At 66.5% G+C, this 23,941-nt stretch overlaps 1 protein-coding gene across 13 annotated transcripts in view; it reads left to right on the top strand.

The window, feature by feature from the left end:
* Positions 1-23,941, top strand: part of ANO1 (anoctamin 1) — a 152,338-nt gene that overhangs the window by 102,687 nt on the left and 25,710 nt on the right. For 5 of the 13 annotated variants that reach the window (XM_070062301.2, XM_070062161.2, XM_089307309.1 and 2 more), the window contains 8 exons: positions 2,106-2,147; positions 7,669-7,733; positions 8,460-8,594; positions 11,228-11,388; positions 17,243-17,325; positions 18,948-18,959; positions 19,399-19,470; positions 23,728-23,805. In XM_070062301.2, coding sequence (XP_069918402.1) covers positions 2,106-2,147; positions 7,669-7,733; positions 8,460-8,594; positions 11,228-11,388; positions 17,243-17,325; positions 18,948-18,959; positions 19,399-19,470; positions 23,728-23,805 — 648 coding nt within the window. The remainder of the gene's footprint in view (positions 1-2,105; positions 2,148-7,668; positions 7,734-8,459; positions 8,595-11,227; positions 11,389-17,242; positions 17,326-18,947; positions 18,960-19,398; positions 19,471-23,727; positions 23,806-23,941) is intronic. The other 8 variants (XM_070062232.2, XM_070062082.2, XM_070062357.2 and 5 more) reach the window with 5 other exon arrangements.

The raw sequence follows: 23,941 nt of genomic DNA, 5'->3' as shown, positions 1-23,941 counted from the left end.
GGGAAGGCCCAGGTGGGCCACCTGCTGCCTGCCTCCCTTCTGCAGGGCCAGGGGTCTGGGGTGGCCCAGCCCAGCGTCCCCCCTGGGTGCCCCCGCACACACCGTTCTGTGCTCCTCCCTCCACGGCCGCAGTCTCGGCGGACCCCCCCCCCCGCCCCGCCCCAGCTGGTCTCTCCCGCCCTCTGCCAGCTGTGGGCCACCTCCTGAGTGTGCCACTTCAGGGTGGCCTGGCTGTGAGCGCTCCGTAGTTACTGGGGAAACGCACGTGGCTTTGCACTGGCTGAGTCAGGGGGCCTCTCTGGCAATGTCAGGAGGGTGGGCTCTGAGCCCCAGGTCCTGGGGGCGGCTCCTCCTCTCCTGCCTCTGTCTGGCTTCCCCATGGGATTTGTTCAGCCCCACTGTGTGCACCCGGAACACAGCCCCCCAGGGCCCCCCGCACAGGGCACAGGCAGCCTAGAGCCACGCCCACGCCTGGTCTTTGCACTGGCGTCCCTTAAGGTCTTAGGAGGGAAGGGAGGGGCCAACCCTCCTGAGAACCCGCTGTGTGCCCAGCGCGGTGTTTCGCTGGGGCTTCGTCTCATTGGCCCAGTGCGGACACAGACCCAGAGGCCGCACAGCCCCGGGGGAGCGGGGCAAAGCCGTGCCCCTCCCCTGGCAGCGCCACCCCCTCGCCCTCCCCGCCTCCCAGCCCCTCACCTGCACATCCCGGCGGGAGCTGATGTGCGGTTTAAGCAGCTGCCCCAGGTGCCCTCGCTCTCGCCCGCTGTCACACAGCCAGTCCCACGCGAATCCGTGTCCCACGCAGAGGGCCTGCCTGGTTGTGGGCGTCGCTGCGCCCTATGCAGCGGGGGGAGCTGCCACGTGAGGTCCGTCCCCACTCCAGGGACGGGAGACAGGCTGGGCGCTCCAGCAGCCACGCCCGCGCAGCTTTGGGCGTTGCTGGGAGTGGGGGCATTTTTCACCCAGAGCACTTTCCATTCCAAGGCTGCTAACATCCTGGACGGAGCCACAGGCCCCGTATTCCTAATCAGGGCAGACGTTAGTAGACGCCACTGCATGCTGGGCGCCCTGGCTCTCCACGTCTGCGTCCATCTTCCTTGGTGTGAGCTGCCCTCCTGCCTGTGGCCTCCCTGCCCCCACTTACGGCAGTCATCCATCCACCCACCCTTCCCTGCGTCCAGTGAGACTCTCCTCGGACAAGGCGCAGGGAGCTGCCACCAGGCGGGTGGTGCCTCGCGGGAGCGCGGCCTCAGGACGTGCCTGGGACCGCCAGCCTCACAGAAGGGAGCTGCCGTTGCGTCGGCTGCTCAGCGGTTCCCTGGCTTCCTCCTGGTTGGCTCGCACGCCCCAGGGTCACTGAGGCCACCAGCACGCAGACCCGTGGCCATCTCAGCCACGAAAACAAACACCGGGAGAGCGAGACGAGACGGGCTGGGTGGCCAGGGCGACGGAGCTGCTGTGGGAGCGTCTGGTGCCAAGGCCAGCCACGAGGCTGCCCCCTTGGGTGCTTGGTCAAGTCCTCCTGGTTGCCGCTGAGCGGGGAGGTGCCAGGCAGAGTTCTGGGATGCCCGTTTCTCCCCCTGCTGCCTTCAGTTGCTGTGTCAGACGCCGACTGCCCACTGTCCGGCTCCTCTTCCCAGGTGTGGGCAGGCTGGGCTTCCCTGAGTCTCGGTGTTTCCATCTGTAGAATGGGCGTGTTGAGCTCACCAGCCCAGGTGTATGATGCCCGTGTAATGTAGCCTCTCTCTGGGGACACCAGTAGGGGCACAACTGAGACAGGACACTGGGGCTGGACACTGGGACTGTCCAGCAGGTGGGACACAGGTTCACGCCGTGGCTGCAGCTCCCTCGGCACCCCCAAAGCCCCCTTTGTCCCACGTGGCCGGCACCAAGGACTGACCACAGCTCCTGTCTGAGTCCGTCTCTCAGTGTGGCCGGGGAGGCCCGGGGGCAGGCTGGGCAGCCTACAGGGACTTCGGATGTTTTGGGCAGAGGAGGAGGGGTGCAGGCCACGCAGGCTCCAGGTGTCGCTGTCTCCAGGCTGGGTTCCGTTCTGGAACCTCCTGGGCGCCTCGCTGGTGCTGAGTTTTCCCTCTCTTTTCCAGGGAGACTACGAGGGTGACAGTGTGGAGTTCAACGACAGAAAAGTGAGTGGGTGAGAGGGGCGGGGCTGGGTGTGGGCGGGGCGCTGGGGGGGCCTCCACAGCAGGATCCCCTGCCCCCAGGGCCCTCCCCCTCTGCCCGGGGTCACATCTTGGCACCGGCCTCACCCCGAGCTGCTGTGGGGCAGATAACCCCAGGACCCCCAGGCACAGCTGGGAACTTGCCGGCCCAACAGGGAAGCTTGGGATGGGAAGGGGCCGTGCGGCTGTTCTGGGGGACACACTTTGAGAACCGAAACGGCCTCTCCCTCTGCGGTGGCCGTCACAGCCTCGGTCCCCACCCCCAGCCCCAGGCGCCTCCACAGCCGCCCCCGGGAGCTCAGGACGGCTGTCCCGCACGGGCGCCCTCTCTGCTTAGCCTCTCTCACTTCCCCACAAACCCTGGCCTCGTCCCCAGCTCTTGCCCCCACGGCTGCTCCTTCCGCAGGCGGTGGGTGGCCGCAGCCTCACCATGGCGGCCTCGTCCCAAATCCCAGGGCCCAGCCCCCTCGACGGCTGGAATGTTCCTACCCAGCCTCCCTCCGGCCCCGTCCATGGGCTGCTTGATGCGACTTGCCCGCCCCGGAATGCAGCCGCGGGCGCTGTCTGATGTAGCACACAAGTGACATATTTGGTTGTGTGTAGTCCAGCATCTGGCACCGGCCCGAGACCCTCGGCCTGGAGAGCTCCCCCGCCGGTCCCTGCAGTCCAGGGGCTGGGTGCCCAGGCTCGTGGCCCTCACCCCCCCCCCCGAGCTGATGTCTTCCTCCTCACAAGGCTCCCGACCCCAGACCCCTCACCCGCCGTGTGCGCTTCTGGCTGGGTGCTGTCCTCCGGGCCCCGGCCCCTCCACCCACACTGGCCACATTTCTTATCTCAAGACTTCTCAGCTGATGGTGCCAGGGCTAGCTCGTTTGCTTATTCAAGAAATATGTACTGGGCACTGCCGTGCGCCAGGCTCAGCAAGCGCAGTGCCAGGCCCTCCCCCTGGAATGCTGCCCCCTCCACCCACTCTGAGGTCTCGGCAGTGTGGCCCCTGGGGACTGCCAGGGAGTAATGACGGATGGATGGACGGACGGACTGACGGATGGTGGGGGGTGGTGGATGGGCGGATGGACGGATGGACAGATGGTGGGGGTGGTGGAGGGATGGATGGACGGATGGTAGGGGGGGTGGATGGACGGATGGACGGATGGTGGGGGGTGATGGATGGACGGATGGTGGGGGGTGGTGGATGGACGGATGGACGGATGGACAGATGGTGGGGGTGGTAGATGGATGGATGGTCGGATGGTAGGGGGGGTGGATGGATGGATGGACGGATGGACGGATGGACGGATGGTGGGGGGTGGTGGATGGATGGACGGATGGATGGTGGGGGGTGATGGATGGACGGATGGTGGGGGGTGGTGGATGGATGGACGGATGGATGGTGGGGGGTGGTGGATGGATGGATGGTCGGATGGTGGGGGGGTGGATGGATGGATGGACGGATGGTGGGGGGTGGTGGATGGTGGGGGGTGTGCATGGATGGATAGATTGATAGACAGGTGAGGATGGCTTGGCGGGTGGGTAGCTGGGTGGGTGGGTGGACGGCTGGTTGGTGAGTAGACAGATGAACCAACAGTAGGAGGTGGGTGCCGGGCGGGGTGGCTGGGCGAGCAGACACAGGAGTGAGTCGCCAGAGACGGCAGGGAAAGAAAGGCAGATTGGCTGCTGGCCCTCGCTCGGGGCCTTGAAGGCTCCGCGTGAGGTGGCATCGGGTCCTGGGGGACGTCTCTCTCCCACGGTGGCTCCGTGTGAAGTGGCTTCAGGTCCTGGGGGACGTCCCTGTCTCCCACGGTGGCTCCGTGTGAAGTGGCGTCGGGTCCTGGGGGACGTCTCTCTCTCCCACGGTGGCTCCACGTGAAGCGGCGTCGGGTCCTGGGGGACGTCTCTGTCTCCCACGGTGGCTCCACGTGAAGCGGCGTCGGGTCCTTGGGGGACGTCCCTGTCTCCCACGGTGGCTCCGTGTGACGTGGCGTCGCGTCCTTGGGGGACGTCTCTGTCTCCCACGGTGGTGCCGTGTGAAGCGGCGTTGGGTCCTGGGGGGACGTCTCTGTCTCCCATGGTGGCTCCGTGTGATGTGGCGTCGGGTCCCTGTCTCCCATGGTGGCTCCGTGTGACGTGGCGTTGGGTCCCTGTCTCCCATGGTGGCTCCGTGTGACGTGGCGTCGGGTCCTTGGGGGACGTCTCTGTCTCCCACGGTGGCTCCGTGTGAAGCGGCGTTGGGTCCTGGGGGGACGTCTCTGTCTCCCACAGTGGCCCCGTGTGACGTGGTGTCGGGTCCCTGTCTCCCACGGTGGCTCCGTGTGACGTGGCGTCGGGTCCCTGTCTCCCACGGTGGCTCCGTGTGAAGTGGCGTCGGGTCCTGGGGGGACGTCTCTGTCTCCCACAGTGGCCCCGTGTGACGTGGTGTCGGGTCCCTGTCTCCCACGGTGGCTCCGTGTGACGTGGTGTCGGGTCCCTGTCTCCCACGGTGGCTCCGTGTGACGTGGCGTCGGGTCCCTGTCTCCCACGGTGGCTCCGTGTGACGTGGTGTCGGGTCCCTGTCTCCCACGGTGGCTCCGTGTGACGTGGCGTCGGGTCCCTGTCTCCCACGGTGGCTCCGTGTGAAGTGGCGTCGGGTCCTGGGGGGACGTCTCTGTCTCCCACAGTGGCCCCGTGTGACGTGGTGTCGGGTCCCTGTCTCCCACGGTGGCTCCGTGTGACGTGGTGTCGGGTCCCTGTCTCCCACGGTGGCTCCGTGTGACGTGGTGTCGGGTCCCTGTCTCCCACGGTGGCTCCGTGTGACGTGGCGTCGGGTCCCTGTCTCCCACGGTGGCTCCGTGTGACGTGGCGTCGGGTCCCTGTCTCCCACGGTGGCTCCGTGTGACGTGGTGTCGGGTCCCTGTCTCCCACGGTGGCTCCGTGTGACGTGGCGTCGGGTCCCTGTCTCCCACGGTGGCTCCGTGTGAAGCGGCGTTGGGTCCTGGGGGGACGTCTCTGTCTCCCACAGTGGCCCCGTGTGACGTGGTGTCGGGTCCCTGTCTCCCACGGTGGCTCCGTGTGACGTGGTGTCGGGTCCCTGTCTCCCACGGTGGCTCCGTGTGACGTGGTGTCGGGTCCCTGTCTCCCACGGTGGCTCCGTGTGACGTGGCGCTGTTCTAGTCATTTGCCTTTCCCGTGAGAGCGGCTTGTGTCGGTGGCTGAGCCCCGGGGCCTGACCCCACCTGGGAGGACAGGTGTGAACTGAGGGTGCTCTGCCGCTGAGCGGGATCAGGAGCCACGGGCCAGCCTGTCTCTCATTCACTCACTCAGCAGTCACTCAGTGGAACCCGTGACCACCCCAGGATCTGCTGGGCACTAAGGACGAGAAGGAAAAGATACACCAGGTCCCCCACCCTTCCCCCTCCCCCCACCCCGTGCCGCTGCTGCTGGGGGATGGAGAGGGGTGAACACTCATTGGGCTGCCCACCACGTGGGTGTGGGCTGGTGGTCAGAGCAGGAGACGTCTGTGCCTGGATCCTCCCCCAGGTGTGGCACTGGAGGCTCTGGGCCCTGGAGCCGGGATCCCCCCCCGGGTGTGGCACTGGAGGCTCTGGGCCCTGGAGCCGGCATCCCCCCCCGGGTGTGGCACTGGAGTCTCTGGGCCCTGGAGCCGGATACCCCCCCAGGTGTGGCACCGGAGGCTCTGGGCCCTGGAGCCTGGATCCCCCCCCCCCCAGGTGTGGCACTGGAGGCTGTGGGCCCTGGAGCTGGGATCCCCCCCCGGGTGTGACACTGGAGGCTCTGGGCCCTGGAGCCGGGATCCCCCCCCCCCAGGTGTGGCACTGGAGTCTCTGGGCCCTGGAGCCGGGATCCCCCCCCAGGTGTGGCACTGGAGGCTGTGGGCCCTGGAGCTGGGATCCCCCCCGCGTGTGGCACTGGAGTCTCTGGGCCCTGGAGCCGGGATCCCCCCCCCCGGGTGTGGGACTGGAGTCTCTGGGCCCTGGAGCTGGGATCCCCCCCCGGGTGTGGCACTGGAGTCTCTGGGCCCCTGTGGCCAGAGTGCCGGGCCCTGGCTGTTCCGCTTCTCGCCTGGGTCCCCTCGGTGCCCAGCGCCTCCCTGAGCACACGGAGGCCAAGTGGAGGCCTGGGTTCTTCTCGCGGCAGCAGTGGCATCTTGGGCCTTATTTTGCACACCGACAGTGCAGGGTGATTGGCGCTGTCTTCTCCAGGAAGAAAAGCCCACCGAGGTTGAGGAATTTCTGTAGGAGGCTGGGGGTGTGGGCTGCGTCCCCCGCCTGTCGGGACGGGGTGAGCCAGCTTGGGCTGGGGTGAGCGGGGCGGCCCCAGGGACACAGTGACCGGGGCACGTGGCCACGCCTTCCGCAGGGTCGTCTCAGTGGCTCCTCCTCCCAGAGGCTCAGCCTAAACCTGCCACGGCTCGGTCTCAGCTCTGCCTCTCTGCTGTCTCCTCTGTGTCTCCCCCACCTTCCTCTCTGCTGTGCCCGCAGCCTCTCTGGGGCGGAAGTCGCTGACTTGACTCCAGGGAGGGCCAGAAGCCGCCCAGGGCAGCAGCGGTGCGGTCAGCATGGTCCGTCCGCTCAGGCTCCCATCACCCAGCAGCACTGCAGCTGTGACGCACAGGCTGCAGGGTGCTGCCCCTGGGACACACAGGGGCCGCCGTGGTACTCTCTGCCACCTGGGGAGGTGCTGTCGGCCACCCTTCTGGCTAGAGGTCAGAGAGTACCCCTTGCACATGCGCACACCAGCACACATGCACACGTGCGTGCGCAGGGCTGTGACACCCCCCCGGGCTCTGATTCAGCCAGGGGGAGCCTGAGCGTCCAGGCTGCTCCCCAGAGGCTTTGGGTCTCAGCCCCGCTCCCACCTGCCGCCCCCCCCCCCCCCCCACACACACTGGGTTTTGCCGTCACAGTACTTACGGTCTTAGACAGCAGCCTAGAGAGCGTGAAGCAGAGGTGGGCGACTGTTCTCGGGGAAAGACTGCTCACAGGCGCCGGCAACGCCAGCATCCCATGTGGTGCTCGTTCCTGTCCCGGCCGCTCCACTGCTCACCCAGCGCCCTGCTAATGGCCTGGGAAAGCAGCAGAAGGTGGCCCACGTGCTGGGTCCCTGCCACTCCTGTGGGAGACCAGGATGAGGCTCCCGGCTTCTGCGTGCCCCAGCCCTGGCCATCACGACCATCTGGGGAGTGAACCAGTGGATGGAAGGATGGAAGACCTCTCTCTCTCTCTCTCTCTTTTTCTCTCTCTCTATAACTCTGCCTTTGAAATAAATACAAATCTTTCTAAAAAAATGCTTTGACCAGGGACTGCCAAGAGTCTAAATGGGAAAGCCCCATGGTATCAGGCCTTCTCAGTCACTTCTAGATCAAACCAGGGCGAGGTGGGACCCCATAACAGCCAGAGGCGGCTTCCCCGCCCCCACGTCACCTCCAAGTGGACGCTCGCTGTTGCCGGTGCGTGGCTGACGCCCACCTCCTACACGTCTCCTCTTCCAGCTCCTGTATGAAGAGTGGGCAAGTTACGGGGTCTTCTACAAGTACCAGCCCATCGACCTGGTCAGGTGAGTCGGCACCGGCAGGCCTGGGTCCCGCTCAGGAGAGCCAGCCTGCCTGAGCTGAGCGGCTCGTGTGGGAGGAGCCGGGGCTCCCTGCCCTGCCCGTAGCCTGGGCCGGCATTAGTTGAAGCCGTTTGTTCATGTTGGCGGGAGGCTGGGCCCGTGAGGTCACGGTCACCATCTCCCGCTAAAGGCGTCTTCAGGCCCAGCGGGGCGGCTGCAGAGGCTGCAGCGTAAGAATGAGCCCCCCCCCCCGGGCAAGGACTCCGTCCCACGGGCAGGGCGCAGCGTCCTGAGGGGCCTGCAGCCGGCGTTGGCCCACGGACACTCTCCTAAGCCGTCACGCTGCCGACGGGCTCCGCGGCGGAGCGATTGGTTTTCTTGGCACTTCCGTGCCAAAGTGAGCTCCCGTTCTCACGCTGAGTGGGGATCGGGACGGAGCTGAGAGCCTCCGGAAGAGTCTTCCGTGCCCGCCAGCCTGGGCTGTCACCCACCTTCCCGAGCACCACAGGCAAAGGGCCGGGCGCAGGGGGCACAGAGCAGGCCACACCCGCCGGGTGCCCCGCACCCCGCACCCCACGCCCTGCTTCTCAGGCCAGAGAACCCTGGGCCTGCGGTGGGTGGTTCCCTGCTGGGGAGGGGACTGCACTGTCTGCCGAGGGGTGGGTGACAGCTTGTCCCTGTGAGGGGTGGGTGACAGCTCGTCCCTGGCTCTGTCTTCCTGCGGCACAGGAAGTACTTTGGGGAGAAGATTGGCCTGTACTTCGCCTGGCTGGGCGTCTACACCCAGATGCTCATCCCCGCCTCCGTGGTGGGCATCATCGTCTTCCTCTACGGCTGTGCCACCATGGACGAGAACATCCCCAGGTAGGCAGCGGCCCCCACCCCAAGCTTTCCTGCTGTCCCTCCACTGAAATCCATCAGCACTGCGACCCTCACCCGACCCCATGCACACAGCTGTGACCTCTCACCTGACCCCGTGCACACAGCTGTGACCCCTACCTGATCCAATGCACACAGCTATGACCTCTCATCTGACCCCGGGCACACAGCTGTGACCTCTCACCTGACCCCATACACACAGCTGTGACCTCTCACCTGACCCCATGCACACAGCTGTGACCTGTACCTGACCCCATGCACACAGCTGTGACCCCTACCTGACCCCATGCACACAGCTCTGACCTCTCACCTGACCCCATACACACAGCTGTGACCTCTCACCTGACCCCATGCACACAGCTGTGACCTGTACCTGACCCCATGCACACAGCTGTGACCTCTCACCTGACCCCATGCACACAGCTGTGACCTCTATCTGACCCCAGGCACACAGTTGTGACCCCTACCTGACCCCATGCACACAGCTGTGACCTCTCACCTGACCTAATGCACACAGCTGTGACCTGTACCTGACCCCATGCACACAGCTGTGACCTCTACCTGACCCCATGCACACAGCTGTGACCTCTACCTGACCCCGGGCACACAGCTGTGACCTCTGCCTGACCCTGTGCACACAGCTGACCTCTCACCTGACCCCATGCACACAGCTGTGACCTCTCACCTGACCCCATGCACACAGCTGTGACCTCTACCTGACCCCATGCACACAGCTGTGACCTCTCACCTGACCCCATGCACACAGCTGACCTCTCACCTGACCCCATGCACATAGCTGTGACCTCTACCTGACCCCGGGCACACAGCTGTGACTCCTACCTGACCCCATGCACACAGCTCTGACCTCTCACCTGACCCCATACACACAGCTGTGACCTCTCACCTGACCCCATGCACACAGCTGTGACCTCTACCTGACCCCAGGCACACAGCTGTGACTCCTACCTGACCCCATGCACACAGCTCTGACCTCTCACCTGACCCCATACACACAGCTGTGACCTCTCACCTGACCCCATGCACACAGCTGTGACCTCTACCTGACCCCGGGCACACAGCTGTGACCTCTCACCTGACCCCAGGCACACAGCTGTGACCCCTACCTGACCCCGTGCACACAGCTGTGACCTCTACCTGACCCCATGCACACAGCTGTGACCTCTACCTGACCTCATGCACACAGCTGTGACCTCTACCTGACCTCACGCCCACAGCTGTGACCTCTACCTGACCCCATGCACACAGCTGACCTCTCACCTGACCCCGGGCACACAGCTGTGACCTCTACCTGACCTCATGCACACAGCTGTGACCTGTACCTGACCCCATGCACACAGCTGACCTCTCACCTGACCCCATGCACACAGCTGACCTCTCACCTGACCCCGGGCACACAGCTGTGACCTCTGCGTGACCCCGTGCACCGTCAGCCCCCAGAAGTCTCAGCTGGGAGGATGGAGGCCGTGGGCCGGGCTTCGTGGCCGTGTGTGCAGCCTCAGGCCCAGCTGTGCTGCAGGCAGACCTGAGGCACGGGCCCGCCCGTTCTCGGAGGGCTCTCTCTCTCTCTCTCTCTCTGTCCTTTTTCTCTTGCTTGGCCCTTGACATCTGGAGTCACCTCCAACCTCTGACGCGCAGTTGGCTGCTGCTTGGTGCCGTCAGGGGCGAGACCGCTGTCCTGGCGCTCAGAGCAGCCCGGGTGTCCGTTCGCAGCTCCGAGGCATGTCCCATCCCAGGGCACAGGAAGGAGCGAGTTCAGGCCCGGTCAGGGGTGGGAGGTCCTTACCATGGCCCCTCCCCCCATTTCAGTGTAGGGCTGAAGGGAGGGATTGTCCCAGGGCCTCTGAGAGCCAGAGGCAGGGCTGGACCCCACTCTGCTGCCCACTCCAGGCCCTCTCCCCATCTGTGCAGCCAGGAGCAAGGCCCCCACGTGGCCCTTAAGCTGTGGACATTTTCAGTCTGAGCCTGGGGTGGGTGGGGGCAGGCCCCAGGCGCCCCACCTCCCAGTGCCGTGGGCCGCCAGGCTCTGGCCCGTGCTCCTGTCTGCTCGGCAGAACGGCGCCATCATGGACCGGGGCCCGGTCTCTATGCAAGCTGCTGAGGCAGCCCAGCCACCGGCCCCCCAGACGGGAGACGTCCAGAGCGCAGTGACCTCTGCAGGGGACACCCAGGGCAGGCGCGGCGGTGGTGGGGGAGTGGCCGCGTGAACGGCCCAAGGTCAGCCCTGCAGTGGCTCTGCCTGCTTCCTCCTCCCGTTCCCCACTGGCTCCTCATGCAGCCCGGGCAGCATCTCTGGGACCCTGGACTTGTCCAGAAGGTGGCCTGGGTACAGGCGGCAGGCTCCGCCCACTGCAGGTCCCCGCGGAGGTGACCCGTCTGCAGCCCCTCACCCAGCACCAGGCAAGGCCGAGCCAGGGGGCCCTGCGCAAAATGAAAACGCGGGAGCCCATCAGGAAGTCGTCGGCGATGCTGAGACAGTGGCCGCAGAGCCCGGGCCCTCCTGGTGTGGCCAGCCCTGTGCCTCAGCCACGCTCCGCACGGGGAGGGGCCCATGTGGCCCCCAGGCGGTGCCCGCCCCCACGGCCGGCCTTGTCTTCCAGCATGGAGATGTGTGACGAGAGACATAACATCACGATGTGCCCGCTGTGCGACAAGACCTGCAGCTACTGGAAGATGAGCTCCGCCTGCGCCACAGCGCGCGCCAGCCACCTCTTCGACAACCCCGCCACCGTCTTCTTCTCCGTCTTCATGGCGCTCTGGGGTGAGTGCGGCCCCCGCGGGCGCTGCGGCCAGGGCGGGTTCTGATGCGTCGGCTGTCTGTCTGCTCGAGGGCACCCACAGCTGGGTTTGCCAGGACACCGCGGAGGTGGGAGCCACGCCCACCGCCTGTGTGGCTGTCTGGGGTCGGTGCTGCACCCGAAGCCCCCGAGGAAACATTCCTGGGCCCGGAGGTGTCCTGGGACCGCGGCTGGTGGCCGGGAGGGGCAGCGGACTGGGAGCAGGCAGGCTCTCCCCTCACGCGCTGACCCCCTGAGCACAGACGGTAGGGACAGCCTGGGGACACCCCGTCTCCATCTGCAGGTGGGGAGCCGTGGCCCAGAGACGCGGCCGCAGCCGCCTGGGGTTGCGGGAATCAGGCCGCAGTTCCAAAGCCCGAGTCCCCGCCTGCTGGCGTCACTGCCTGGGCGCAGCCTGCACGGGCTCAGGCTCGAGGGCTCACGGCTCAGGAAGGGGCGGCGCCGCTCCTCTGCACACAACTCTGGTCTCGGACAGCGCCGGCCCCTTCTCTGCGGCGGGTGCTCCCTGGGGACGGGGGATTCGCGCAGCGGGCAGCCACGTGCCGAGCCTTCCACGGGCCAGCCATCAAGGGCTTCTCTCTGGGAGGAGGTGGGTCCTGGCGCGGCACAGCACGAGAGGAAGCAGTTAGGGCGCCTCGGGGGAGGGGTTTCCTGGAAGAGGTGTGCTGGGCCTCCCAGCTCTCGGTCCACCCCCTGCTCAAGGGGCGGCCCCTGGGCTCTGCCCACCTGATGGACCCGACGTGGCCGTGGGCACACGGGGGCAGTGGCAGCTGCAGAGCCGCTGATCCAGCCGTGGGGACGGAGGCTGCCCGCGCTGTGCGGAGGCCTAGGTAGTCGGCCATACACATGTCCCCCGGGCCTGGCCCTGTCCCCGCCCGCCCCACGGCCACCTCCGCCATCCCTTGGACCATTGCTCGGTGCTTAGGAGAGCTCCGGCAAGGCCCCCAGTCCCCGACAATCATCCCCACTTGGCCCCAGCTTCCATGAACCAGGACTCCGGGTCAGCCTGACCTGTGCGGTGTGGAGGGGACATGCGCCGGGTGAGATCAGGGAGCAGACAGTGTGGCCCGGCCCCCTCGACTCCTGCTCCCATGTGGGCAGCTGGGCTGGGCCCTCGCGTCCGATCATGGCTCAGTCACGCTCCCTCCCCTGCTGGACTCTGGGGGCCCGGGCAGCCGGCTCTAAATGGGAAGAGTGGGCAGAGTTTGTCCCCTGGATGCCACGTCCGGCTGTCACCCGCCCTGGGCCTGGGCCAGCAGCTGGGTGCCCTTAACAAGTCCCCTTGTAGGGGTCACTGGCCAGCTGGGCTCCCCTCGCCATGTGGCCATCCACAGGGCAGCACAGGTGTCTCACGGGGCTGAGCTGCCTGAGCCGTGAGAAGATCAGCCGGTGCCGCCTTCTGTGGTCAGCCATGTGGCCCGGTGGGCAGTCACACGCCGCCTCGTCACCTGCACTTCCTCGTCGGTACAATGGGTACAAAGTCTCCGCCAGGGCCTCCCAGTGGCTGCCGCATTTCGAGGACTGGAGGAGCGGTGTGCGGCCGCCCCCCCCCCCAGCCCGGGGCTGGGGGCGCTCAGCCAGCATCTGTGGAGGACCCGGCGCATCCCAGTCCTCGCAGGCTCACGGTCTAGGGTTCAAGAGGGCATGGCGTGTGCACGGGCGCCATGCTGAGAAGCGGCCTTGCAGGAACCTGGCAAGAACTCCGTGCTGTCGCCAGGAGTCCGAGTCGGTGCTGTCGGACGCTGGGTCAGAGGTGGACGTGAGCAGAGGAGCGTGGCCCAGCCGTGACGGCGCAGCAGGCGGGACACGGCTGCACACCACGGTGACCCCAGAGGGCAGGCACCATTGCTCCCCCACCCCCAGGGACACACTGACTTCCAGCCACCGGCTGCAAGGGAGAGTTTAGTGACTTCTGGGAGAGCAGGGACTTCTGGGAGAGAAGTGACTTCTGGGAGAGCAAGGACTTCTGGGAGTGCAGGGACTTCTGGGCATGCAGGGACTTCTGGGAGTGCAGGGACTTCTGGGCATGCAGGGACTTCTGGGAGTGCAGGGACTTCTGGGAGAGCAGGCTTCTGGGAGAGCAGTGACTTCTGGGAGTGCAGGGACTTCTGGGCGTGCAGGGACTTCTGGGAGAGCAGTGACTTCTGGGAGTGCAGGGACTTCTGGGAGAGCAGGGACTTCTGGGAGTGCAGGGACTTCTGGGCGTGCAGGGACTTCTGGGCGTGCAGGGACTTCTGGGAGTGCAGGGACTTCTGGGCGTGCAGGGACTTCTGGGCGTGCAGGGACTTCTGGGCGTGCAGGGACTTCTGGGAGAGCAGTGACTTCTGGGAGTGCAGGGACTACTGGGAGTGCAGGGACTTCTGGGCGTGCAGGGACTTCTGGGAGAGCAGGGACTTCTGGGAGTGCAGGGACTTCTGGGAGAGCAGGCTTCTGGGCGTGCCGTGACTTACGAGGCCCGGGACCTGGATCACGCAGCCAGTGGGTTCCTTGGCGGTATCACAGGTCTGCGCACTGGCCCGCCCACCTCCACGCCACAGCTGCCTGTCCAGAGATCTCCGCGCCCCTGTGAGGTGCCTCCTGGGGAGCAGATGGTGACCTGGGGGGCGGGGGAGGCCAGCCTGCTGCTGCGCACCTGCCCGCGACACCCTCAGAGGTTCCTTGTCCCGGGCTGGCCCAGGGGCACGGCCGTGCCTGGAGACTCCATGTGCTGCCTGCACCAGGCCAGCTCCGCCTCCACCGCGCCTGCCCGTCAAAGCAGAGCCCCAGGGGCAGGGCCACCTCCACGCTGCCACCTGGGGAGAAAAACACTGCCACACCGTCACGACGGCTGGGCCTCAGGCAGCCGTTTGGAGAAGAGCGGCCGTTACGGAACCCAGAGCCCAACAGCAGCCAGGGCTGCCTGGGCCCGGGGCCGCATGGAGGCGGAAGACCGAGGCCGTTCCACCGTTCCAGGCAGGCGCCATTTGCGGTTGATTCTTTTCTGCGAGTGCCTCGTTCAGCCCCCCCTCCCCCATCACCAGGGAGGCCGGTCCTCCCCGGCCACCACCGGCGTCTGCCCACCCGCAATGGCAGGGAGCAGCCCACGCCGCCCACACCTGCGGGGCTTGGCAGCCCGGCCACAGGTCACCTCCGAGCCTTCCCACGTGGGTCCGGCTGGCCCGAGCGACACCCGAGAGCCTCCACGGAGATGGGGGGCCCCTCGCGGCCACGCTCAGCCCCCCGCCAGGATCGGTTTTCCGGCGTCACGGCATCACCGTGGGGTCTCAGCCCCGTCAGCTCCTGGCTGAAGAGAGCACTCGGTTTGAGTTGAACTCGGGGATGAGAGGCCGGACGGAGAAGGCCCCAGCGCTGGTGAGGCAGAGGGGCCGCCGAGGGAGCTGCAGGCGGGTGTGTGCCGGAGCCCACGAGCCGGTTCCCGAGCAGACGCTGGCTCACGAGTGGCCCTGGGCTGCTGCCCTGGCGTCCGGCCTTCCCCCAGCGTGTGCTCCGCGAGGGACGAGGGTTCTCTTCCCGCCCCGTCCCCAGCTTGGGAACGGTGAGCAGGTGGATCCCGGTTCAGGAGCCGGCCGTCGGTGGGGCCGATCGTGGGCTCAGCCCCAGGGCTGCTGCCCCACTCCAGCCGCGGGCGTTCCCCCTCACGATGCAGGCGTGGCAGACGCAGGTCTGGTGGGGGCCGTTTCGTCCTGGCTCACCGATGTCACCTCTACGTGTCCGGAAGGGGCAGGAGCCTCTCCGGTATCCACAGCAATTCCATCCCCATGCTGCGGTCACCTCCCAAAGGCCCCGCCTCCTGGTACCACGACACTGGGGTTCAGAAGCTCAGAGCAGGCACGGGGGCCACCCAGCCACGTTGTCGGCAGCGGCCCCGAGGGAATCCCACGGACGCGTACGCCAGCTTTGCCCCTGCGTCTGTGAGCCAGAGCCAGAAACCGTGCAGCCTGGGGACTGCAGCAGCGCACGCCGACGCTCGGCTCTGGGGCCCGGAGATCCGGGTCCAGCCGACCAGGTGCTCTGTGAGGGCCTCCTCCCTCCCTCCCCGGGCCTCACGTGGCGGGGGGACAGAGCTGGAGACAAGAAGGCACTCCAAGGACAGTCATGAGGCGCGCGTCCCTGATCTAGGTCCCCGCCTGAGCCAGTGCGGAGTGTGCCCTTGTCACTGTTTGCCTGCGTCCTCGCTGGCCTTCGTCGCTTTGTCCATATGGTAACAGCCACTGTAGCCAGAGCGCAGGAACACCGCGTTGCGGCTGCGTCTGACTCGTGGTGACTGGCGGCGTGGGGCACCGGCTCCCGGCCCGGGGCTGCCCGCTGCGCGGCGCCTGTGCAGGTCGTGTGCCCGCCGTTCCGCTGCCGAGCGGAGCTGTCCGTCCTGGAGGTTCGTCCCCTGGGAGCGGTGGAGTTGGCTGCTGGCGGCCCGGCCCTCTGCGGCTCGTTTCGTTTGCCGAGCCGCTGTGTGCCAGCTGCATCCCACTGGTGTTTGCTTGGCCACCTGTGCTCTTAGGGTCTTGTCCAAAAGAAAAAAATCCTGGCCCAGACCAGCGCTGCGCCGGTGTCTGCGTGCCATCCGTCCCTGTCTGACCAGGGAGCCGGGATTCCCAGGCTCCTTGCTCTCCCACTCCCCGGCAGGTGGACCTGCGTGGCGGTCAGAGGGTGGGAGGAAGCCAGTCTGCCTCCCACCAGGAAGCGCTCAGCCCCACCTCCCCGGGGCCCTGCGGTTTCTGGCGCGGGCAGCATCACCTGCTGGTCCCAGCATGCCTCGGGGTCTCGTTGCCCGCGCGCCTCGCCCTGGCATCTCAGCTCCCCGTCGCCCGAAAGGCCTGCCGGGGAGGCTCCTGCGTCCTGGCAGGGCCGGGCTGGTGCCGGGTGTGTGCCGTGGGGAAAGCAGCTGCGGACCCGGAGACCCGGCCTCACCACCCTCGGAGAGGGGAGGGCGTGCTCCGTGCAGACGGCAGCTCCCACGGGGCCCCTGCAGCGCGTGGTGCCTGGTTAGCACGCGTGTGAGGGCGTGTGGAAGGCTCAGGCTCTCCCATCTCAGCAGTGCCACGCGTCACATAAGCCGTGTGCGCTTGTGGACTGGGGAGGCGGGGCAGGAATGGCACCGGCCTCCTGTGGCTGCTGTGTGTGACAGCCCTCGGGACGGTGCCTGGAGCACCCTGGGCGCGGGTGCCCGGTCACGGCAGCGCTGTTGGCGTCCCCTGGTGGGGCAGCGACCGTGGGACACAGCTCGGCCAGTGGCTCCTCCGTGCACAAGTCAGAGCCACCCAGTCCCCAGTGGACACCTGGGAGTGAGCCCCTGCCGGCGCTAGGCACTGGGTGGGTGCTGGGGACGCTGGCACCCCGACCCGGCCCCATCACGGGGAGCTCAGGCGCAGGCCCTCTGAGGACAGACACTGTGTGGGGAGGCTCCCTGAGGAAACTGGCTTTTTCCGGCTTCCTGGAGGAGGCGGCATCTGATCTGTGTTTTGGGGAAAACGAGGCGGGGGCGGCGGCTGTGGGTGCAGCTCCGCAGCCGGACCACCCGCATGGGTTTGCAGCTGGGGGGAGGGGCCTTGGCCAAGCCCTGTGCTTTCTGGTCTCGAGCCCCTGCCTGCGACCCCAGGTCCCTGAGAGCGACGGGGCGAGGTGGCTGCAGCCCTGCCCTGGCCCGCGCCCACTGGCTGAGGAAGCGTGGCTGGGTCTCGAGCTGTTGGTCTGTAGAATGGGAGGCCGTGCTCACGGTTGATGGGGGCCGGGTGGGTCAGTCGGGGTGAATTCTTGCGCCGCGTAGTGCCGACAGCACGTCGACCCCCGGCCCTGAGCCTGCCCTTCCTCCCTGCACAGCCGCCACCTTCATGGAACACTGGAAGCGGAAGCAGATGCGGCTCAATTACCGCTGGGACCTCACGGGCTTCGAGGAGGAGGAGGTCAGTGCCCCGCCCCCCGCCGCCTCCGTGGCGCTCGCGTGGAGCCCAGGGTCCTGACAGGCTCCGGTCCCCGCCCAGCGAGGCCGTTTGTCTTCCCGGCATTGCAGACGCCCGCGGTCGCCAGGGCGACTGTTTGGTGTCTGATCTGGAGGCTCGCATGGAGACGCCCCCACCAGCCGGTGTCGGAGGCGGGCCAAGGCTCACCACGGTGACCTCAGCGCATCTGGCGCTGCCCAGGCTGTCGGGTGTGGCGAGGGCAGGGGTGCCGCCTGCGGGAACCCACACCCTGCTCGTCGGGGCGGCTCCGCCTGCACCACGGTGAGGCTGGGGCACAGCCTGCAAACGGAGACCGACAGCCGGCGCGGGCCACCCCAGGGTGCAGAGGGGGACATTGGGCATCGAGTGGCCACTGAGGTCCCCAGGAATCCCCTCAGACAAGCGGCAAGGCCAGGGACAGAGCTGGGTGACCCCCCCCCCCGCCCCGCCTGGCGACTTGTCTTCACTGCCCAAGAGGGCAGCGTTGCCTGCCTCTCACGGCGCCGTGCAAGCGTCTGAACCCTTTTTCTGGCCGGCCTGCTGGGTCTGCCCAAACCGCTGGCTCCCTCCCAGGCTGAGCAGGGTGGCCACGCCTCGGGCAGACATTGTGGAGCCCGTGCGCCAGCCCTCTGCCACCCATCCCAAGAAGAGACAGGCACCGGAAGCCTGGCAGTCAGGAGTCTGGCCCCTGAGCCGAGCTACCCGAGCTCAGTCCCCATCTGATGCGTGCTCGCTGTGTGGCCTGGGGAAGACGCTCAACCTCTCTGTGCCTCAGCGGCCTGGCCTCTCACTCGGGCTCTGAGAGTGGTCCCCAGTCCATAGAGCATGGGGGTCCCAGCGGGTCAGTCGGTGCAGAGTGCTGAAGGCAGGGCCCAGCACCCCCTTGTCGGTCACCTGGCCACACCTGGCCACACAGGCCTCGCCTGCTTCCCAGCGCCCGTGAACAGTCCGGGGCCTCTTCACGGCAGTCGCCGTCTCCGCTTCCGCAGACGGCCGGCCTGAGCTGCCGCTGACCCTGCTGGGAGCCAGAGCTCAGCCCATGGCGGGGTCCGGGGCCAGCCGACTCCCTGGGTGGGCTCTGGTCCCAGTTGCTGTTCCAGCTGCCAAGATTCCAGTCACACAGAGAGCAGTCGCCGTCTGAGTGCTTGGGAATTCTGTCTAGAACATCCTATTGGAACGACCCTGTGGCCAGCCCCCTTGGTCCAGCCCCCCGGACTCCTTTCAGAGTGGGGACCCCTGGGCCCCGGGCAGGGGCCGCCGGGGGCCTCCTAGCAGGGCCGACTGCACAGGTGTGGGCCGCCCTGCGTGGTCCAGACGGGGCCTGCGGTGTGGGCGGAGGGAGGTCTGTCCTCTCGTTTGGCCCGTGTGCCCGTAGCCGAGTCTAAGAAACTCCAGTCCCCAAAGCCAGGGGCCACGCGTCATCCTGGCGCCCGGAGGCCTTCAGAGACGCGGGCCCCCGCCTCCAGCCCCCCACCCCGGCGTCGGCTCCCTGCCGGCCCCCAGGAGGTCTCGGGGGGGGGGTGCTGTTTCCTAGGAATGCGCAGTAACACCGCCTTCTTGTCTCTTTGTTTTCTGGGTCCCTGAAGGAGGCAGTCAAGGTTTGCAACTTTGTGTCTCCCCCTGTCCCCGGGGCTCTCTCGGGAGCGGGCTCCGCACACGCCTCCGTCTGCAGCTCCACGGGCGGGTCTCGCTTCCTCCCCACTGTGGCTGCTCCTAACCGGTTCTGTTCCAGCGCCCACTCTGCTGCTCTCGCTTGCTGACACCGCGCGGCTCCTCCACGGCGCGTGCTGGGGCCAGTTCACGGCCGGGCGCGCCATGCCGCGGGCACAGGCCCTGTGGGGTCCCAACCCGGGGGAGGGTCGCGGGCTGCGATTGGCCGCATACAGGGAGGCCCGCGCGGGCAGCGGTGCCAGGGCCGGCCCTGAACTGGCCCCAGCAGGTGCCCGAGGCAAGCATCCGACTGGTTTGCCGAGGGTGCCCAGAGGAGGGTCTCGGGCGCCCGCCGGCACGCCCCTCACTCCGACGTCTCCTCCGCAGGACCACCCCAGGGCCGAGTACGAAGCCAGAGTCCTGGAGAAGTCGCTGAGGAAAGAATCCAAAAACAAAGAGGTACGGTGGCCGCCGGCTTTCCCGCAGCGAGGCCCAGCGTGTGAGCCGCGGTGTAGACGGGGGCCAGCGGACACTGGTGTTCACCCACAGTGTAGACGGGGCCAGCGGACGCTGGTCCTCCACAGTGTAGACCAGGAGCAGCGGACACTGTTCACCCACAGTGTAGACGGGGGCCAGCAGACACGGGTCCTCCACAGTGTAGACAGGGGTCAGCAGACACTGTTCACCCACAGTGTAGACCAGGGTCAGCGGACACTGTTCACCCACAGTGTAGACGGGGGCCAGCAGACACGGGTCCTCCACAGTGTAGACCGGGGTCAGCGGACACTGTTCACCCACAGTGTAGACGAGGCCAGCGGACACGGGTCCTCCACAGTGTAGACCAGCAGCAGCGGACACTGTTCACCCACAGTGTAGACGGGGCCAGCGGACACAGGTCCTCCACAGTGTAGACAGGGGTCAGCAGACACTGTTCACCCACAGTGTAGACGGGGGCCAGCAGACACGGGTCCTCCACAGTGTAGATGGGGCCAACGGACACTGGTCCTCCACAGTGTAGACGGGGCCAGCGGACACGGGTCCTCCACAGTGTAGACCAGGAGCAGCGGACACTGCTCACCCACAGTGTAGACGGGGCCAGCAGACACGGGTCCTCCACAGTGTAGATGGGGCCAACGGACACTGGTCCTCCACAGTGTAGATGGGGCCAGCGGACACGGGTCCTCCACAGTGTAGACCAGGAGCAGTGGACACTGCTCACCCACAGTGTAGATGGGGCCAGCAGACACGGGTCCTCCACAGTGTAGACAGGGGTCAGCAGACACTGTTCACCCACAGTGTAGACCAGGGTCAGCGGACACTGTTCACCCACAGTGTAGACGGGGGCCAGCAGACGCGGGTCCTCCACAGTGTAGACCGGGGTCAGCGGACACTGTTCACCCACAGTGTAGACGAGGCCAGCGGACACGGGTCCTCCACAGTGTAGACCAGCAGCAGCGGACACTGTTCACCCACAGTGTAGACGGGGCCAGCGGACACAGGTCCTCCACAGTGTAGACAGGGGTCAGCAGACACTGTTCACCCACAGTGTAGACGGGGGCCAGCGGACACAGGTCCTCCACAGTGTAGACAGGGGTCAGCAGACACTGTTCACCCACAGTGTAGACGGGGGCCAGCAGACACGGGTCCTCCACAGTGTAGATGGGGCCAACGGACACTGGTCCTCCACAGTGTAGACGGGGCCAGCGGACACGGGTCCTCCACAGTGTAGACCAGGAGCAGTGGACACTGCTCACCCACAGTGTAGATGGGGCCAGCGGACACGGGTCCTCCACAGTGTAGACCAGGAGCAGTGGACACTGCTCACCCACAGTGTAGATGGGGCCAGCGGACACGGGTCCTCCACAGTGTAGACCAGGAGCAGTGGACACTGCTCACCCACAGTGTAGATGGGGCCAGCAGACACGGGTCCTCCACAGTATAGAAGGGGCCAGCGGAAACGGGTCCTCCACAGTATAGACAGGGGTCAGTGGACACGGGTCCTCCACAGTGTAGATGGGGGTCAGCAGACACTGTTCACCCACAGTGTAGACGGGGCCAGCGGATGCTGGTCTTCCACAGTGTAGACGGGGGCCTGCGAGCACTGTTTACCCACAGTGTAGACCGGGAGAGAGCAGACACTGGTCCTCCACAGTGTAGATAGGGGCCAGCAGACACTGGACCTCCCCAGTGTAGACAGGGGCCAGCGGACACTGGTCCTCACCAGTGTAGACGGGGGTCAGCAGACACTGTTCACCCGTAGACGGGACCAGCGGACGCTGGTCCTCCACAGTGTAGACCAGGATCAGCAGACACTGTTCACCCACAGTGTAGACGGGGCCAGCAGACACGGGTCCTCCACAGTATAGACCAGGATCAGTGGACACTGTTCACCCACAGTGTAGACGGGTCAGCAGACACTGGTCCTCCACAGTGTAGACAGGGGTCAGCAGACACTGGTGTTCATCCACAGTGTTGACCGGGGGTCAGTGGACACGGGTCCTCCACAGTGTAGACGGGGGCCAGCGAACACTGTTTACCCACAGTGTAGACCAGGAGAGAGCAGACACTGGTCCTCCCCAGTGTAGACGGGGCCAGCAGACACTGTTCACCCACAGTGTAGACGGGGCCAGCAGACACTGTTCCCCCACAGTGTAGACAGGGCCAGCGGACACTGGTCCTCACCAGTGTAGACGGGGGTCAGCAGACACTGTTCACCCACAGTGTAGACGGGACTAGCGGACGCTGGTCCTCCACAGTGTAGACCAGGATCAGCAGACACTGTTCACCCACAGTGTAGACAGGGGCCAGCAGACACGGGTCCTCCACAGTATAGACCAGGATCAGTGGACACTGTTCACCCACAGTGTAGACAGGGGTCAGCAGACACTGGTCCTCCACAGTGTAGACAGGGGCCAGCATACACTGGTGTTCATCCACAGTGTAGACCGGGGGTCAGTGGACACTGTTCATCCACAGTGTAGACAGGGGTCAGCAGACACTGGTCCTCTACAGTGTAGACAGGGGCCAGCATACACTGGTGTTCATCCACAGTGTAGACTGGGGGTCAGTGGACACGGGTCCCCCACAGTGTAGACGGGGGCCAGCGGGCACTGTTTACCCACAGTATAGACAGGGCCAGCGGACACTGTTCCCCCACAGTGTAGACGGGGCCAGCGGACACTGTTCCCCCACAGTGTAGACAGGGGTCAGCGGACACTGGTCCCCCACAGTGTAGACGGGGCCAGCGGACACTGTTCCCCCACAGTGGAGACCAGGGCCAGCGGACACTGTTCCCCCACAGTGTAGACGGGGCCAGCGGACACTGTTCCCCCACAGTGTAGACGGGGCCAGCGGACACTGGTCCCCCACAGTGGAGACCGGGGTCAGCCCCGTAGTAGATATTTAGGCTCCCTGCGCCTGTGCTTTTAGTGTGAAGCTGCCATGCACTGTGAGCAGGTGGGCCAGGCTGCGTTCCAATAAAACTTTATTTGCAGCAGCGGGCAAGGGGCCAGACTCCGCACGGCCGGAGCCTGGGGGCTTCCTCGGCCGCTTGCCTGTCGTGCCCTGCACGGGCCGTGAGAGCTGCGTGTGCGGGCACCAGGCCCCCGGGGCGGGGGCAGCTCCTCCGCTCCCCGGCTGTGAGGATGCGGTAGGAGGTGTCCCTGCCCATGCGCGGGGCCACGTCTCTCCAAGCACAGCCAGCATGTTTGGCCTCCGTCTGAGTGGCTCAGACTCCAGCCCTGGGTCTCCCCACCCCTGCCACGGAGTCGCCTGCTCAGAGCTCATTGGTTCAGCGTGGCCAGGGCATCACACCTGCCGCAGTCCCACCTGGGGCCGTCGGGGGGCTTCCTGTCAGGCAGTGAGAACCTGGGCACAATGCGGGCCTCCCGCAGCCAGCCAGGAAGTGCCCACTGGGGTCTGAGCAGGACCCAGCGGTGCCAGGAAGCAGCCCACCGAAGCAGGAGCCTCGCCCGGGAGTTAAGAGACCCTGCGTGCGCAGGCGAGGCTGCGCGTGCCTCCCGTGCGTGCGCGTGCGGGTCCGGGCCACTCGGGACCTCCTGGCTCCTGGTGGCGTCCTGGCTCAGAGCCTTCGGGAGCTGCCTGGAGCCGGCGATCACCCCAGCGGCCCGCCCGAGGCTCTGCGGCTGCTGCTCCCCCAGCCAGCCGGCGCGCCGGGTGTTTCCTTCTCCCAACGCTGGAGAGAGGAGTGGAGGCCGGGACTCACCCCAGCCCCAGCTCACCCCAGGGGCCGCCTGCGTGGCCGCTGGCTGTGGGAGGGCGGGCACATGTCCGGTTGGTTTCTGCAGGGGCCTGATGCTGAGCCCAGTGCCCATCCCCGCCGCCTCCTCCGTGTCATTTGGCTCCAGCAGCTGCCTGGTGGCTTTCATTCCCCCCCACCCCCCGCCCCAGCTATGGACTAAAAAAAAAGTTGCCCACGCAGAGTTGGTATATGATAGACGGGCTCGGGGCTCTGGGTGCGGCTGCACTGGCTGTGTGGTGAGCGTGTCTGCTGACGTCACAGCGGCCACCCCAGAGAAGGGACGGACGGAGCCCAGCGGAGCCGCCCGCAGCGGCAGCTCCCGTCCAGGCCCCCGGCCCGCGCCCGAGCCCCAGCAGCCCTGGAGGTGGGCTGCCACCCCCGGGCGCGGGCTCTGCGTCTGTCTTGCTGTCCTGAGGCTTCACCGCACGGTGCTCTCTCCCCTCCGCCCGCCCCAGAAGCGCCGGCCCGGCCCGGAGGAGCCCACAAACACGTGGCAGCTGAGGGTTAAGACGGCCATGGCGGGGGTGAAATTGGTACTGTTGGGGCGCACCGTGGGTCTTGCTGTTGCAGGAGATCCAAGCCGGCTGTGTGTTCTCACAACACACCCTGTGTGTGCACGTGTGCGTGTGCGCGTGTGTAACACTCACACCCGTGTTTCTCCGCCTTCTG

Source organism: Oryctolagus cuniculus, chromosome 1, assembly GCF_051225735.1.
Source record: "Oryctolagus cuniculus isolate XC-2025 breed Fujian yellow rabbit chromosome 1, ASM5122573v1, whole genome shotgun sequence".
NCBI lineage: Eukaryota > Metazoa > Chordata > Mammalia > Lagomorpha > Leporidae > Oryctolagus > Oryctolagus cuniculus.
This window is presented reverse-complemented; position numbering and strand designations above follow the sequence as displayed.